Here is an 18033-nt window from a genome sequence, read left to right on the forward strand (position 1 = left end):
ATATAAAGTCCATGATCCTCTCTGTAAAGAATACAGCGAGAGATTGTTTACGTTCACAATGCCAATGGAAATCACAGACCAGTCTTTATTTGAAAACTAATATCCTAAGAAAATGCATGTAGGGAACATCAATTAATATTCTTTATTGTTAGGTAAGAAAAAAATAAAAGCTTTTATTTGAGGGACTGAGAATTCAGTGATGGAGCAATAAGATTCCTCATAAAAATTATATGATAGAATTTACAGAGAATCTGAAAATCTCTTCAAGGCCACTAGAATCCCACTTCCCTCTCTTAGTGCCTTCTGTCCTTCCTCTTTCCTCCCAGGCTCCAGATTGGTGAAATCTTTCCCCTCAGGGCAACTCCCTTTTAATTAATCTTGCCTGGGTCTATGGCTCTTCAAAGATGGAAGACTGATGACTAAACAGATTTTGATAAATCATGTCCCTGCCTCTAAATCCCACTGAGAAGAAAGCATAGGAAGGCTGACTGAGGAAATATGGACCATCCTCATTATTCATGGAGTTCATATCTGTGAATTCACCTACTTGTTAAAATTTATTTATTGCCCCCAAATCAATACTTGCAGCACTTTCCTGGTCATTCACAAACAAGCGCAGAGCTACAAAAAATCTGTTTGCCTGCTGTGCACATTCCCAGCTGAGACTGAACAAAGCAGCACTCTGCCTTCTTATTTCAGTTCTTATACACTAAACAAGTACCTTTTTCATGGTCTATTTAGTGCCATGTTTGGTTTTGTTTTTTGCATTTTGGTAATTTTTGTTGGTGTCTTCACTGTTTAAAATGACCCCTAAGTGCAGTGCTAAAGTTCTATCCAGTGTCCCTAAACGCAAAAACGCTGTGAAGTACCTTACACAGAAATTATGTGTTAGATAAGTTTTGTTCAGCACGAGTTATAGTGCTGTTGGCTGTGAGTTCAATGTTAATGAATCAATAATATATATCAAATAAGATGTCTTCAAACAGAACAAGGTTATATATTGTCTTATTTATGTCCAAAGGGTTGCACAACCCTAAACCTGTACTTCCCCTAGAAACAATGGTTCAGTATTTTCTAATTCAGCATTTGTGGTGACTACCACAAAACATAACTACCAGGAATAATGAGAATTACTGTGCTTACAAGTGTATATAATTAAAGATTAACCTCTTCCTCCCACTATGTAATCCTCTGTAATTTCAGGATGAGGGAGCAAACAAAATTTTCAACCTGTTATATTCAAAACGATATCTTCAGTTTGTTCTTAAGCTCTGTAACTATATCCGTAATGTATGATCTATACTTTCAGATTTTATGAAAAGCCACTATATACAAGAATATCCACCAGCAGCATTCAACTTGGTTAGACTTAAGCAACACCAAAGGAATATTTTCTAAAAATATTTCTTTTTCATTTACTATGTGCCTGCTTTACAATTGAGCGCGTCCCACATCCTTTGCTTTACATGCTGATACAATACAGTGTGGCATCATTTGCTATCTAACAAAAAAATTCTTCACATTTAATATCTGTCCCATTAAATGAAGCCCTCCAAACTAACCTAGGACAATCATCTTAAACAATCCTTTAAAGATAAATGCCTATAATTTAAAAATCATCAATAGTGTTCCTTAAATGGCAATGTAATTGTGATAAAAAAAGGATGACCAATAAAGAGAAATTGAATGGCCTGGACTGTTGCTGGGATACCAACGTTGAAACTCCTCATATTTACCTTCTTTAATGCTTTTACTAAATCTGCATAATCGCCTGCTTCCAATTTGGGATTTTTCACTAGTACTTCCACAGCCTCCAGGGCTTCTTTTCTCTCTTGCCATTTTTTTGCCTCCTGCAAGACACAATTTGAGTCACTTGTAACAAGAACAGAAAATAAGTGAGTAAAATAAGTTTATTTCTTGCATGCTACTAATTAAAAGATAAATAATTTTTGTTTTTGGAAGCTTTTCCTAAAGCTGGTTAAAAAACAAAATTGCAAAACTGTGCAGCCAATCAGAATGTTTTGCTCATGTATATAAAATTTTATTCGTATGTAAAAAGTATTTTCATGACATTTCATAACTCTAAAGTTCTATAATAAGTAAACAGAATGAGATGCCAGAAATTGTTTTCCTTCTCATTTTCTTGGCAAATATTAGTAAGCAGATATTAAACAGAAAACATTGACAAAAAGCATTTCCAGCATATATGAGAGTGGCACAACTTCAGAAGAAAACAATTTCCATATTGACAATACTGAAAAGATCAGAAAAGAACAATCACATAACCAACAATCAAAACTGTTCTAATTTTGAAGATTAGTTTTCCACATTGGGGGTAAAATGCTAATCATTTTGTTTACGGCCATAAAGTAGAATACGCTCTACTAGAGATCAAGCAATCATTCGATAATTTGAATATGTACTATTTGAAAGAACTGGGGATACAAAGAAGATGACCAACTAGTTACAGTTCAATTCCATTTATCAAATATTTATTTGTTAATAAGAAGTTTATAGGATATTCGAAAAGCTGATAAGAGAACTAGGAAGATTTTCAATAAACAGCTACCAGGTCATGACCACTAGGAAAGAAGAAGTACAAGCTGCTTTGGTAATACAGCAAGAGGATTTAACCTAGTTAAGGCTGACAGGTAGGATCTCCCCTAAAAAGTGATACTTAAAGTGAGATGTGGAAGATAAAAAAGTATTACTTGGTGAATGAGGGGGGCGAGGGGAAGAATGTTATAGGCAGAAAGAACAGTAACGTTAAGCCCCAGAGTTTAGGGGAAAAAAAGTGTGGCACATCTGATACTGAGAGAAATTTGGTATGACTGGAGTGTGGAGAGTGAAAGCAAGTAGAGATGTGGCTGCAAGGTAAGCATAGCTTCAAAGGTGCCATAGATGGCCTCAAGGGCCACAGATTTCAGACATCATCTTAAAACTTACGGAAGCCATGGAAGCCATTGAAGGGTTTTCGTAAGGCAATGTAATGAGAAGATTTGTATTTTTGAAAATGGCATCTCTAATTACATTGAAATATGATAGGAAGGAGAAGGAGGCAAGAGCAGAGACAGTCTTTTTGTAAAAAGACTATTGTAGCACGTAAGGCAAGCGATAACAGTGAGTAAGACGACACTGTTTCTCAACTGGGGATAATTTTGTCTCTGGGGGTACATTTAGCAATGTCTAGAGACATTTTTGATTATCATGACTTAGGGGAATGATATTACTGATATCTGGTGGGTAAAGGCCAGAGATGCTGCTAAACATCCTACAATGCACAGGACACAGCCCCCCAAAACAAAGAACTTTCTGGGAAAAAATGTCAACAGTGCCAAGGTCAAGAAACCGTGGGGTAAAGTAGTAGCAGCGAGATGGAGAAAAGGAAAGAATTTGAGACATATTTAAAGGTAAAACCAGAAAGACAATGAGGAAAAAGGAGAAGTCGAGAATAATGTTCAAGTTTTTGGTAAGGAGTGTAAAAAGAAGTGCAAAATTAGGTATATACACAAAGTAGTATGAGAACAAAGAAGAAGAAGCAACTAATTGACTCTATGAGGGAAGATACGAGATGGAAGGTGTACACCAGGAAAGAGCTCAGCTAACATTCTCTAATCACACTCTAGTAATTATTTAAAATGAAACAAATGAAAGAAGTTTACTATTACTTACAATTTTGTCATAAAAGTCTTTGGGAAGTTTGGAAAGAATTTCTACTGCTTCCAAAAGCTCATAAGCATCTATCTGAGGCACTTCGTCACCATCATCACCACCTTCCAAGAGAAAAACAAACCTTAAAAACGGATGGTTTTACTTATCAGTTGCCAGACCTTTCATACCCCTGATAAAATCTTGATACAGAAGAGATCAGCGTTATTAGTGCCATATACAATTTACGTTTTATTAAATGGCGGTGCTTCAAAATGTGTCTAGTGAACATAGGTTCTTACGGTAGGGCCCAGTCTTGCTAATTTTTATAGAAACCAGTGTTTAAAATTGGCTTACCTCCCTCAGCATCTCCACCAGCAGACTGTTGCTGTTCCAATTTCGCTTCTAGTTCTTGCTGGGAACGTAGAAACCGAGTTGGTTTAGGAGCACCTGTTGGCAGTTTGACCCATTCTTCTTCTAGTTCTTTCAACTGCAAATATAAAATATTTTAAAAACATATCTACATCTCCACCATTTGAAAACATATTTACTATTATATAAACATTCATATTTACTATTATATCAGAACTTGATTTCTTGTGATGCTAAAAAGGTAAACGAGAAAAATAAATATTAATTGTATACATCTGGTAGCACAGGTCAACTGACTTCTATTTACTACATTGAAGATATATAACTAAGCATATAGAAAAAAGAATAAAATCTATTTTTTAGGACACTCTCATTAGCTCATGAATTCAGATATATTAATATTAAAGTCTCTAAAACCAACTGCAATTAAAAAAAAAACAAAAAACACCAACATACTGGAATCACCGAATGCATGGTATTTAACTTTAGAGGACAAAGTAACAGCAGAGACAGTTGGCTATGCTGAGAAAATCAAGTGATTTCAAAATGCAGAATTAAATATAATTATTTGTAAGGGCAGACTTTCAACAATAATGACAGGAAGGAAATAGCTTCATATTAACCTTATGCAAAGACAACCAAAACTTTTGTATCTCACCTGGACAGAGTTTATATTTTGTAAGGGGGGTCTCAGAGCATCCCGAATCCATCTGTAAATCTCCACAGCAATTAGTTTGGCTTCATCTCGAACAGCCTTCTCTCGAGACTCAAAGAGTTTTGGCAACACTTTGATAATTGGCTTAAGCAAGATGATTTTGGAACCAAATTCACTATAGGTAAAAAATTGAAAAAAAAAAAAAAATTGTCAACATGCAACATTCTTGGGTGACTGTTAGTTTTTATTCACTCACAGTTCATACCTATAAATATATTTATTAAATTTATTGGGGTGATACTGGTTAATAAAATTACATAAGGTTTCAAGTGTACAATTCAATACTACATCATATGCATACTGCACTGTGTGTTTACCACCCAAAGTTAAATTTCCTTCCATCACCATATTTTACTCCTTTTACACTTATCTGCTCCCCCCCGCCCCTTTCTCTCTGGTAAGCATTTAATTGTTGTCTGTGTCTATGAGTTTTTGTTTGTCTTGTTCGTTTGTTGCTTTCAGTTTTATATCCCACATATAAATGAAATCATATGGTTCTCAACTTTTTCTGTCTGATTTATTGCACTTAGTATGATAGGTTAAGTTTTAAGGCAGAAAAAAAAGGAACTCATAACCACATCTTTGTTTAGATGTCATTCTTCTAAGAATATCATTTATTACCTAGGGTCCAAAACAATATTACCATTTTAAAACTAACTTCCAAGGTAACCAGATTAGGAATAATTCAAGTCTACACAGGACAAACACTGTAATATCTTAAATATTTATGTACATATATATAAAAACTTAAAAATATAAGCAAGTCAGTTTATAAATATTTAGATGAGAGAAATCTGCTTTTAATTGTCTAAGGTGATTCACATGCAACTCGACAGATCACTAATCCTGGCAGTATGTTCCATTCCTGACTTTGAAGTTATTGCACTGTAACTCCAAGCAGCTTAAATCTCACTGCTTCCATGGGGAAAACAGTTGCATTCTGACTTCTTTTAAAAGTAACACATTTAACCTCATATCTGTCACATAATATATTTTTAAGTTCCCAACTGGCCAATTTTAGCTTTCTGATTCATTGTTAACATTTCTAAATAACAAATTCTGGAGCAAGAGGGATTTAGTTATGAAAGAACACTGAAATATTTATGTGTACAAATTTATCTCACATGTATAAATGCAAGAAAATTTTTCAGTAATACCTACTGACATACTCAATAGGCTAAAGAAGGAGACTGTGAAAATACCCTCCCTAGAAAGTAATATTTAATAAGACACTTGGTTGTGTAAATAGTTTAACTATAGATATCTTAACATGAAACTAAACTAGATGACCTCTAAGACTGGCTTTAAAATCTCTTTTATTTTAATAGAAAAAAATATTTTAATTTGGCTCAGCTGACTTTTAAGAATAAAGAGAAGTAAGAATTATAGTGATGATAAACCATTCTTTTAAGGATAGTCATCATGGTTCCTTAAGAACTTAACATTTGGGATTCTCTTAATTTTCCTTTACATTACTGTTTCATCTGTTTTTTATTTGTTTGTTTGTTTCACTATCCTAGCCTGCGTCTGAAAGGAAACAAAACAAAACAAAAAAAGATGGATCAGGTCTACATGAAAAACCGACACCTTAACAAAAGCTAATCTTGATACTAAACATATTACTACAGAAAAAAATGAAAGGGTTCTAGAAGCCTGCTTTAGGGGCCACAGAACATTTTTGGTCTCTTGAAGCTAAAACTAACATAGAGAGCTTGAGAAAGCTCTGGAACCTATGACAGAACAGTTTGGCCTCAAGGTTCTTTAAAGTCCCAGAGAGCTATCTAGTTCTACTACAGATTCTAAGATACTTTAGGACAAATAAAGAATCATACAGGAATAGGACTAAATAACAACATGTAGAATTAACTCATTTTTTTTCTACCCTTATTCTCCCAGTCATCTTAAAATGAAGTAAACAGAGTTTACAGCATTCTAGATTAGAAACTACTAATTTAAAGGTAGATTATAGTATATTTATTAGAAATCTACTGATACAAGTAGTTTTGATAACCAAGTAAATTCACATAATTTCTAAGATGATAGAATAAGCATACTATTTACTATTCAAAAACGTACATGCCTACTATTCTAAAATAGGCTGAAAATGAGGAAAGATTTATCAAACAAGAACCTAAGTGAAAGCCGAATTTCATAAAAGAACATTATGAACCAAGCAAAAGACAATGTAAAAGTTTAAGGCTTATAAATTGAGGATGGTTTAACAAAATATAAGAATTTTGATACTTTCACGTTAAGATAAACACCAAAGGAAGCATCTTCTCCAAGATGTAGGTCATATACAAAATCACAAGAGAGTTGAGTTGGGATGATCTTCACTCCCGAATATGTCACACACATTTAGGGTTTCACTAGAGCTGCTTTCTAAAGCATCTCATGTAGCTAATGCTGGGGACAAGAGATCAGATTAGAAGGACTGCCAAATGAGAACAAACTAGTGGTTTGTCTAATTCAGATTTCCTTAGCAAATCACAACCACTTATTCCTGAAAGAGATCCCATTCATGGAAAACTTCACAGCCAAACAACAAGAAATTCTAGGGTTGAAAATAACTTATTACATAAAAATTATTTTCTATTTGCTGTTGCCATATTTCTGTTTAATGACATACTACATTTGCTTCTACTTTACTAAAAAGGCACCAAAACAAAGGTTTGCTTTTTGCCAAGTGTCTTTAGCCAACATATCAAAGTATATAAATTTATGCTTGAGGATAGCAAGAGAAAGAACTGCTTAAATACCCTGAGGAGTGCTTTTCCACAAAAAGGCCAATTTATAATCTGAGAACAGGTCAGAAATATCCCGTTCATCTTCATTACAAAGAGATTTTAGATAAAATAACGATGCAACACACTTGAAGGCAAAAATTACTGAATACAAAGTGCCACACTTGAGGAATGACTTTACCTTTTCCAGGTCACTTTCTGGGTTGGTATAGCATGCCAGGTCAAGTCCAGCAGTTTTCATTTCTGTTTAAACCAGGAACCCAAGCTTAACTGAGATATTCCAGTTAATAAAACTAAAGCAGAAAGTCTTACCTTAAGGCTTTCCTCAGTGTCTCTATACAGGCCACTATGATCTTGGGGTTCTTATTATCCAGGCCTTTTAGAAGCTCTTCTTGCACAGCCTCTCCTTTTTCAATCTCTATGTACATCAGACAAATCTCAATGCCTAGCTCCTTGGCTTTGGCTTTGGGTTGGTTGAACACTTTACTTACAACACCTGACACTACTTCTCCTGTGGTTCTGTAATATAGATTACAAACAACCACCACATACAAAAAAACACACTTTAGTTAAAAGAGCTGGAAAAAGATTCATGGAAGGCAGTAGGGGGAGGGGAGGAACACACGTACTTTTTTAAATGCTTAATATAAACAAGTCTCTAATTTTTAAATTTATGTTCAAGAACATTACACTTATGCAAACCATAAATGTTTAAGACACATCAAACCACACAATAACATAGAACCATAGATTGTTATAAATGTAGAAAATTCAAATAAGAAAGCAAAAATCTCTTAAAATCCCACTACCCAGAAAAAACTACTTTTAACTTTTTGGTATCCATCTTTCCAGATCTGTCTATATGCATACACACACGTGCATGCACATGTGTGATATATTTTACAAAAATAAGATTATGGAATTCTTGCTTTTTTGAAAAAAATTTTTTTTTAAGAGTCATTTTAAATACCCCTTGAGAACTGCTTTTAAGAAAGAATGGATATGCACCTTTAGTAACAAAAGGCTGTTCCCAACTCCTTGGCAAGATTTTACGGTAACTTTATTACTTTGAGTCTCTTCTAAATTAAATAAAACCTGTATATTGGAAATTAGAGGAATTGAGTGGGTTGGAATTACATGCAGCATTTGTCAAAAAAGGTTCTGGTATCAGAAGAGAAATGGAATTTTTTTTTTAAGGCAAGGCAATCTTTGGTTGCTCTCACAGACTGCAAGGATCTTGTCAGCTTACAATCTCTTATTTTTTTATTTATTTTTTACGCCTATAGCACCTGGTCTTCCTAGGTGGTCTCCCATCCAAGTACTAACCAGGCCGGACCCTGCTTAGCTTCCAAGATCAGACGGAATTAGGCTTGTTCAGGGTAGCATGGCCGTAGACAAAAATGAAATTTAAAAAGCAATGATTTCACTAATGGCAAGAAAAAACTGGTGGTGCTGGTTAACAAAACTGTCAAATTATGATTGTCTTTATTGCTATAGTCTTTGAAGTACGCCAAATATGTATTTCTTGTGCGATTAAGATGGGTCCCTATCTGTGTGTGTAGGGCTCCTTTCAATGACATAAAGACTAGAGTTATAAAAATCAGGTTTATGAAGTATGAGAGAGCAGTGACTAGAAACATCTATCACGCATAGCTCAAGTCAAATAGGCTGAGAGTCATGGAGGTTGTTTAGTTAGCATTATCTCTACTAAGAGGTAAAAATGCCTAATGACCATAGGGAGAAAGACGTGATTCTAAGATCTCCTAGCTGGGAACCCTTGCAGAAAAAGATTTTTATCATGCTCAAATATTTTCAGTGAAATTTTGGTATTTCCTTTGCTCTCAGTATCCTCTAAAAGTTACTTAAGATTGTCCTTCTTAGTCCAGAGCCATTTCCATACAAAAAGCTCAAAAGGAAAAAAACCTTAAAGTAAAAACTCAAGATGATTTCGAATTTGCTTTTCTCTAGAGGTCTCATGTACCATTTAGATTTCTGAGAACAGATAAAGACTGAATGAAAAAAACAAGTATCAAGGAAAGTATCAAGTATGAAAGTAAGAAAATTAATATACTCTAAATGTTCTAATAACTAAGGACAGTGATCCATAAATACACAGGGGTTTTTACCAGAATAGTTGGAAAGAGACTACTTACTTTCCTGCTACATGGGCATTTTCGACATAAACAAGTGCAGCTTCTAATCCTTTCAATTGAACCACTGCATTGGAATCAGTTACAAATTTTTTGATCAATCCTAAAAATTTGGACCATTCTGGGCTCTTTTCATCCTTTATTTTCTGGAAGATCTTTAAGGCCTCTTCATACCCATTTAATCTTGCTTTCCACAGCTAAAACAGTTTTGAAAAAAAAAAGATATTATCATTTACTGTTAATTAGCAGTAACTACCCTATACCAGGTAATTTAAACGAAGGATCCCATGACTGGAAACAAGAATGAACTTGAGAAATTCAGACAGTTTTCAAAAAGATTTTTAATAAACTTTTCCTTAAGTGTTTAATATGTATTATATTCTGCCAAGACCATCTAAAATTCATAACAGGCCATTATAAATGTATCTTGCTTTATACTCAAGTATTAGTTATTATTTCTTTATAATATGGAATTAAAAATGTGACAGTTCAAACATGGGAAATCACCCTGCTGAAAACACCTAATCTCCAAAGTATGTCGTTTTTCAGTTGTACTGTTCAATCATTAGGCAGCTTTATACTATACTACACAGTATAACTGCTGATAAAACAAGTCAATGATACTGAAATTTGAGTTCCAGAAAAAGTCTCACCTTGTGTTCACATTTCTGATCAACAGGCAGTTTTATCCACTCACTGTCATCTCCCATTGTGCTTCGTTTCTCCGTAGAATTAAGAGTAATTCCTGGTCAGATAAAAAATTGATACCTATTAACTCTAGCATCAAATAGTCTCTTAAGAGGAAATGACTTTTCTGAGATTATTCTATCAAGCATGCAACAATAAGATTAAAAGGCCTATTTTTTGTTTATATGCCTATTTAACTGCATTAACAGAACATTTAAAAAGGAAAAAAAGTCAATCAAAAAATCTAAACAAACCTAGAAAAGATATTTAAAAAAAAAAGATGCTCATATATTTTCCCAAATGGGAACTTCTTAGATATATGACAATGCTAAGATAAAACTGAAGAGCTGAGCTACGTGGCCTTTTAAAAGGGCAAGAGAAGAGTGTCAAAGAAAGTCATACCTTCAACTGTTTACCTAAAATTCCTTATAGAAAATAATCAATAGGGAAAAATTTCAATGTTACCCAGCTCGCTACCTAATTCTGGTAAATATGACTTTAGTCAATAAGTTTATATAAACTAGTAAAAACTTAAATCCCTGAACTATTCCTTACAAACTTTATATTTAAACCATTTTCTAGTTAGTGAAGTTTACAGTCAACATTCTTTAATAACGTTATACTATTCATTTAGATAACATTTTTTCTGATTATAAAAGTAATGTATGTTAACTGCAGAAAATCTGGAAAGTATAGAAAATACATAAGTAGTAAAGTATTAAAATACGATTTCACCACCAATCAGTAACCATGATGAACACAGATGTACCCACTTGAGTCCTTCCAGATTTTTTCAATGCACATACAGTACATAAATTATGTTAAAAAAAAAAAAAGAGAGAGAGGGATAATTATCTTACAATCTTTTTCTTATATGGTCAAAATTTTTTCCCATATTTGAGAACATGATGATTAAACAGGTGCAGAGCACACCATTTTATCATCAATCCTACCTATGGATATTTAAATTGTTTCTACTTTTTCAATATTATGAACAACATAGAAGAAATTCTGCTTATTTATCCATCCCGAATCCTAGTCTGACATAAAATATATCTTCAATACAGATTTGTTTAATGAATATGTACCTTGATAGTGTCTACTATGAATCAGGCACTGTGCAAAGTACTTTTTAAACATGTTGATTCACTATGTACTAACAACAACTACATGAAAGATATTCTCCCCACTTTATTTCACAAATATTAAATAACTTGCCAAAAACAACAAAACTAGTAGGCAGTGAGATCACACTAAGATTCAAAGCCTATGCCTTTTCCTTTACAAGTTGTTTCCTACCATCAAAATGCAGGAAATATTCCAGGTAAAGTTAAATACTCAAAGACTGATTTATAAAACTTTATTAAAGTAAGTGGAACTTGCATTAAGACTTCTCTCCAAAATCTCCAGGACCCTGTGAAACGACAGCAGCATATTTTATAGTAGGAGTCAAACTTTAATAAAGAATCTATAGGAACACTAATACAGAAATGGCATGAGATGAAACAGAACAGTTTGGAAAACAGTATGGCATTATTTAAGATGCACATAGCCTACTCTAGCAACTCCATTCCTAGATATATACCGTAGATATTGATGCCAATGGCACCAGAAGACCTATACAAGAATATTTATAGCACTGCTGTTCAAAAAGTCAAAAATTGGAAACACTTCACAAGTTCATCAAAAAGAGAATGAATAGATAGTGGTATATTCACTCAGTGCAATTCATACAGCAACAAAAATGAATGAACTAGGTAGTGCTTCTCAAACTCTATAGCGAAGGACCAGCCTTTAAAAAATTTTTTTTTCAAATAATTGTACGCTGATGTTTGTAAAATACAAAAAAATTTATTAGATCTGTATGTTTCTAAAGTTCCTCAAGTAAACGCAAAACAGTCCAGTCACCATGTAAAACAATTTCGTAGTTCCTCAAAAAGTAAAACAGAATTATCATAAGGCTATGTAATTCTACTCCTAGATATATACTCAAAAGAACTGAAAACAGGTACTTCAACAAGTATATATACATGCATGTACTATTCACAATAGCCATAGAAAAACCAGTCCACATGTCCATCAAATGGATAGAATAAACAAACTGTAGTATGTACATACAATGGACTATTAACCAGCCATAAAAGAGAGTGAAATATATACATGCTACAACATGGATGAACTTCACTTTCACTTTGCTAAGTGAAAGAAGCAAAACACAAAAGGTCCCATACTGCATGATTCAATTATATGAAATATCCAAAATAGATCAATCTATAGAAACAGAATGCAGACTGGTTGCCAGGGGTTGGGGCAAGCAGGAAACTGGGTAGAAACTGCTTAATGGGTAAGGAGTTTTACTGTGGAGTGATGGAAATGTTTTGGAACTAGCTAGATGTAGTAGTTGTACAATACTGTGTATGTACAAAACGCCATTTGAACTGTTCACTTTAAAATGGTTAAGTTTTATGTGACATGGATTTCACTTCGATATATTTTTTTAAGTTCCAACATGATTCTAATGTGCAACCTGGGCTGAAAACCTCTAACGTTACTTCCTTGGCACAAGTTTGAGCCGCAAAAGCAATCTTTCCCATCTGTTTTTCAAAGAAAAACACTCAATGAAAGCTTTTAAAACATTTTCCAACCAAGAGAATGTGAGCAATAATAATTGATTGTCGGTAGTCTATGAATTTACTATAATACTTTTCTTTTTTGAAAAGTATTACAGATTTGTTCCTTTTGGAAAAATGAAGAAACAGGTTATCCAATCTAACTGCCTCATATAAAATTTAGACGCCATTGTGTTATACTTTCTGAAATGACTTCTACTACTTAATAGTCTGTGTTTTTAAAAGTTGGCATTTATGATCTTCCTATCAAAGGGAAAGGCTTGCTTCATACCAAACCTCCCCAGCCACTGAAATAATGAATACAGTGTTTTTTTAAGCATGTGACATTGAGGAGTCTTGCTCTTTGTATTTGTCTTTTCCTAGGATTGATAATACTAAGAAAAAAAGCGCTTCTTCACTTTTTTCTTAATAATTATTTTAATTATAAAATTAATTTTAGAATTTAATTTTTTACACATACAAGAAAACATACATAGGGTATATGAATTATGAAGCATACAATAAAATTGACCTACCACCCAATCTGAAAATTAGAACACTACCAATATTATTACTGTACTTGTGTATCTCCTTCCTACCCCATCTTTCTTTCCATAGAAGCATGTTCCTGAAGTTTGTTTAGTTCTATGCCACACACAGTCACATATCTCTAAATATCATAATTAATTGCGCTTGTTTGTGAACTTTAGAAAAATGCATCATACTTTTTGTAATCTTCCATAACTTCATTCAAAATTTCATTTGCAAAATTTATTAAAGTAACCACTATTTGAAAGCTAAACTTTGCCTCTATCTGTAAATTTTAACCATTATCACAAAGGAAAGTAAAAGTCTTGGAAACATTCAGAACATATTCAGGAAGTAATGGAGGGGAAGCTCAGAGTCCGTATAAAACGGAATACATGTAGAATAAAACAACAATTTCATGAAAAGTCACACAAGTTAAAGGCCTCAAAAATCTCTTCAGAGAAATATAGTACTATTTTCAATATACACAGCAAATTAAAACTAAACTAACATTCATAATAGCCAAAGTGGTAATAGGCCAAATGTCCATCCACTGATAAATAAAATGTGGGAAATCCATACAATGGAATATTATTCAGTAATAAAAAGAAATGAAGTATTATAAAGAACTACTAAAATTCAACAACAAAACCCAATTAAAAAATGGGCAAAGGACTTGAATAGACATATTTGAAAGAAGATATACAAATGGCCAATAATCAACATTACTAATGATTAAAGAAATGCAACTCAAAACTACAATTAAATACCACTTGACACCCATTAGGATGCTACTATCAAAAAAAAAAAAAGACAAAAAACAGTATTGACAAGGATATGGAGAAACTGGAACCCTTGTACACTATTGGTGGGAATGTGAAACAGTACAGCTGCTGTGGAAAACAGTATGGCAGTGGCTCAAAAAATTCAAAATAGAATTACCATATGATCCAGGTATTCTACTTCTATGCATATTCTCAAAATAATTGAAAGCAAGGTCTTAAAGAGATATTTGTACACCCATGGTTATAGTATTATTTACAATAGCTAAATGTGGAAGCAACCCAAATGTTCATCAAAAGATGAATGGATAAGCAAAAAGCTGTTTACATACCTTAAAAAGGAAAGAAATTCTGACATATGCTATAACCTGGATGAACCTTGAGGACATTGTGCTAACTGAAATAAGCTAGTCACGAAGAGAAAAATACTGTACAATTCCACTTACATGAGGTACTTAAAGTAGTCAAAATCATACAGACAGAAAGAATGGTTATTGCCAGCAGAGAGATGGAGAAGGGGAATAGCGGGTTATTGTTTTACACTTAAAAATGATTAAGATGGTAAATTTTTTGTTGTGTTTGTTTTACCACAATAAAAAAAAAATGAGGTACAGATACATGGTACAACATGGATGAACCTTGAAAATATTATGCGACTGAAAGAAGCCAGTCACAAAGGACCACATATTGTATGATTCCATTTATATGAAATGTCCAGAATAGGCAAATCTATAGAGATAGAAAGTAGATCCGTGGTTCCACAGGGCTAGGATTTTTGAGGATATATTAGAAGGTTTATGGCTAAGGAATGTGGGGTTTCTTTTTGAAATAATAAAAACATTCTAAAATTCATTGTGATGATGGTTGCACAACTCTACGAATATACGAAAAGCCACTGAATTGTACATTTTAAATGAGTGAAGAATATGTGAATTATTTATCTCATTAAAACTGTTTAAATCCAAACTAACAAAGTTTACTAACGAAATTCATTAGGAGATAAGAATTATTTGTTAAAGCTAACAATCATTTTACATGTGCACAGTTTGGCTGTCAAAGTTAGAGTTCTAATAGAAGGATCTAGCATTAAGGAATTATTCCATTCCAATTTTAACTAAAGTATTCATTCACTGAATTTCCACATGGGTAAATCATGACATGTTCACAGGAGTACAAGTAAAACATGTAAACAAATAATCATAATACAAAATATATTGTATGTAGAAAGTGACATTAGCCAGGGACAAATAAGGGTTATGACGGTTCAAAGACAGGATAAACTACCAGTGAGTAAGGGATGGTCAGTGAAAATCTCATAGAAAAGATGGCAACTGAACTCAGTGGTTTTTTTCAACATAACAAAACAAAACAAAATAAAACAAACAAAAAAACAACAGGAGACATTCTACCCTAAGACAACAAGAAAGGCGAAGTCTTGGATTTAGGAGAGTGCTGAGTACGTTTAGGGAACAATGAATGGCTCCACTTATTGGGGTATAAGACCAGAAAGGTAGACCAGAGTCAGACCATGAAGAATCTCAAATATTAAGCTAAACAGCAGAGGATGCAAATTAACTGAAGCAGGGCAAGGATGTGATCCTATCTACTTCAGAAAATCTATGTAGAATGAATTGGAAGAGAAAGTAGAGAGTCTTTATAGAAAATTATTGCAGTATTCCAGGACAAAGATAAATAGGAGCCAGAATTAGGGGTCTTGACAGTAGGAATGGAAAGGGTGGGCAGAGGAGATGGAAAGGAGTTACACTAATGAAGTAGAATCAATGGGCCTTAGCAACTGAAGGATGTGAAAGTAAGAAGAAGAATCTAGTAGCAGACTCCAGGCAGGGTGATGGGGGAACAGGGGTACCAATCAGAAAAATATGTCAGAAAGTTTAGGTTGTTTGGGGGAAGTGAAGAAGGGTTGAGGTGAAGAATATTATGTTTGGTTTTAGACTTCAAGTGGTTAGAATTATGGCGCCAGGGATAAACAGAGCGTTCTGGATTTTATAAACATGGACACAGGAAACCAAGTTTTCAATACATAGCAAGGTTTGATGCTTTAAGAGAATAAAATTGCCAACAAAGAGAGGCATTAATAAAATTAATTTGAATAACTGTATATATGATACTTGCTATGGTTCATTCGATCCAGTCCATATTACAAATATTTGGAAATTTGAAATTACTCAGAGCTCTGATTTTACCCTAGCCTGAAACACAGGCAAAGGTAAAGAGGCCAGCTATAAAATAAATATCTGTTCCACAGAAATATTATAATCTTACACCACTGATGTATCCAAAATGCCTTCCAAAGAGCTCAAATACCAGACAGCCTACATTACTGCTGAAAAAGGTTTAAATGTAATTGTTCATTTTTAGACTAGAAATGTTTTCCAAGATCATACATAGAGGCAGAACTCAGAATTTCAAACTGATTTTTCAGTTTGGTATTCAATTAAATAACAAATTACCTATTAACAGGTATTATGTACTATCATAACATATAGACCCAAGCAATCTATGCATTTTCTCATTCATCAAGCAGCTAAATGTAAGGTACCAAAGAGATCAATTCATGAGTAATGTCAGAGCTAGACCTAGAACTTATGTCTCCTATTTCTCAGTCCTCTACCCTTCCCCACCATCCAAGGGTCCAAGTGTGGTGGCCTTTTATTTTAAATTCCTGTACCTCGATAGTGTATGAGAATAATTATACAGTTACTAAACAGACTGTTTTAGCTTTCTACTTGGGAAGAAATTATGGCAGTGAAACTATTTTATGGCTAATTTACAAGCCTTGGACCTACAAAAGCTCTTCACTATCACCATACAAGAGATCTGGATCTGATTACCATTCCTAGACTCTCACTTCTGGCTAAGAAAATGCTACTGCAGAAGCATAGAATGAATCTAAGGGAAGTTTGAGGAAAATTTTTGCCCACTCAAAAAGCAACCCTTTTGAATGACCAATGAGGTGTGATGACAGACTCACTCCAAAAAAGAAAATTATTCTAAAACAAGGATAAAACTGAATACACATACATGCCCAGAAATCTTTACTCAAATCATGTCTTAGAAGAATAACTAGATTAAAGAAGCATAACAATTATGTAACTGGCATACAAAATTTAAGATTTTATTAGTTGGCCATGTCAGACAAAATCTCTAAGTAGCCAATAACAAAATGGCAAGCCTTTCCTTTTAAAAAACTTCACTGCTTCTGGGTAATTCCCATTAATAAGGATCTAGCTGGAGTATACTGCAGGATGAGGGGGCCAGAAATCTGAACTGCTTCTCTAGCAGGTTATCTCAACAAACTTGGATGTGCTTGCTGTCCTAATCCTGGGATGGTGGCCTCCCAATAAATTCCTTCAAAGAGGAAGGATAAAGAGCTGTCTCTTTCACATCATGCTGCATATCAGCAGGAAAGATTAACTGGACTCTCCTAACAGATGATCACTGTCGATGTCTCCAAACGGTGGACCTGATACCAACACAAGCCTCTGGGGACATGGAAAGCTAAACCTGGCTTGAATGAGGTCAACTTTATTACTGCTTGATTGTACCAAGGTAGCTGAAAACCTAAAGCTTACTCATCCTGAAACTACTCAGGTCTCCAAATCCCAGTGTAAGAACCCCAAGGCCCAGGGCACTAGATCCAGCTCCACCCATCCAGCTCAATGGGGTTACATTTGGGTAAGAGCAATTCTTTCCTCTCTCCAAGTAGGAATCAGACTCGGGCAAAGCCAGGTCGTGGGCACCACTCGACCACTGCATATCCAAACAAGCACCCTAGGG

At 34.0% G+C, this 18033-nt stretch overlaps 1 protein-coding gene and 1 pseudogene across 1 annotated transcript in view; both read right to left on the reverse strand.

Annotated features, from left to right (window-relative positions):
• CKAP5 (cytoskeleton associated protein 5) overlaps positions 1 to 18033 on the reverse strand; it is an 87573-nt gene that overhangs the window by 50224 nt on the left and 19316 nt on the right. The window contains exons 2-8 of the mRNA XM_039868512.1: positions 10283 to 10374; positions 9633 to 9826; positions 7792 to 7998; positions 4679 to 4850; positions 4006 to 4138; positions 3673 to 3773; positions 1737 to 1850 (exon numbers count right to left, since the gene is read on the reverse strand). Of these exons, the coding sequence (XP_039724446.1) occupies positions 1737 to 1850; positions 3673 to 3773; positions 4006 to 4138; positions 4679 to 4850; positions 7792 to 7998; positions 9633 to 9826; positions 10283 to 10339 (978 nt within the window). The 5' untranslated portion in view covers positions 10340 to 10374. The remainder of the gene's footprint in view (positions 1 to 1736; positions 1851 to 3672; positions 3774 to 4005; positions 4139 to 4678; positions 4851 to 7791; positions 7999 to 9632; positions 9827 to 10282; positions 10375 to 18033) is intronic.
• On the reverse strand, positions 8757 to 8875 carry LOC120609484 (uncharacterized; annotated as a pseudogene).

This window comes from Pteropus medius, unplaced genomic scaffold, assembly GCF_902729225.1.
Source record: "Pteropus medius unplaced genomic scaffold, Ma_sr-lr_union100, whole genome shotgun sequence".
Taxonomy (NCBI): domain Eukaryota; kingdom Metazoa; phylum Chordata; class Mammalia; order Chiroptera; family Pteropodidae; genus Pteropus; species Pteropus medius.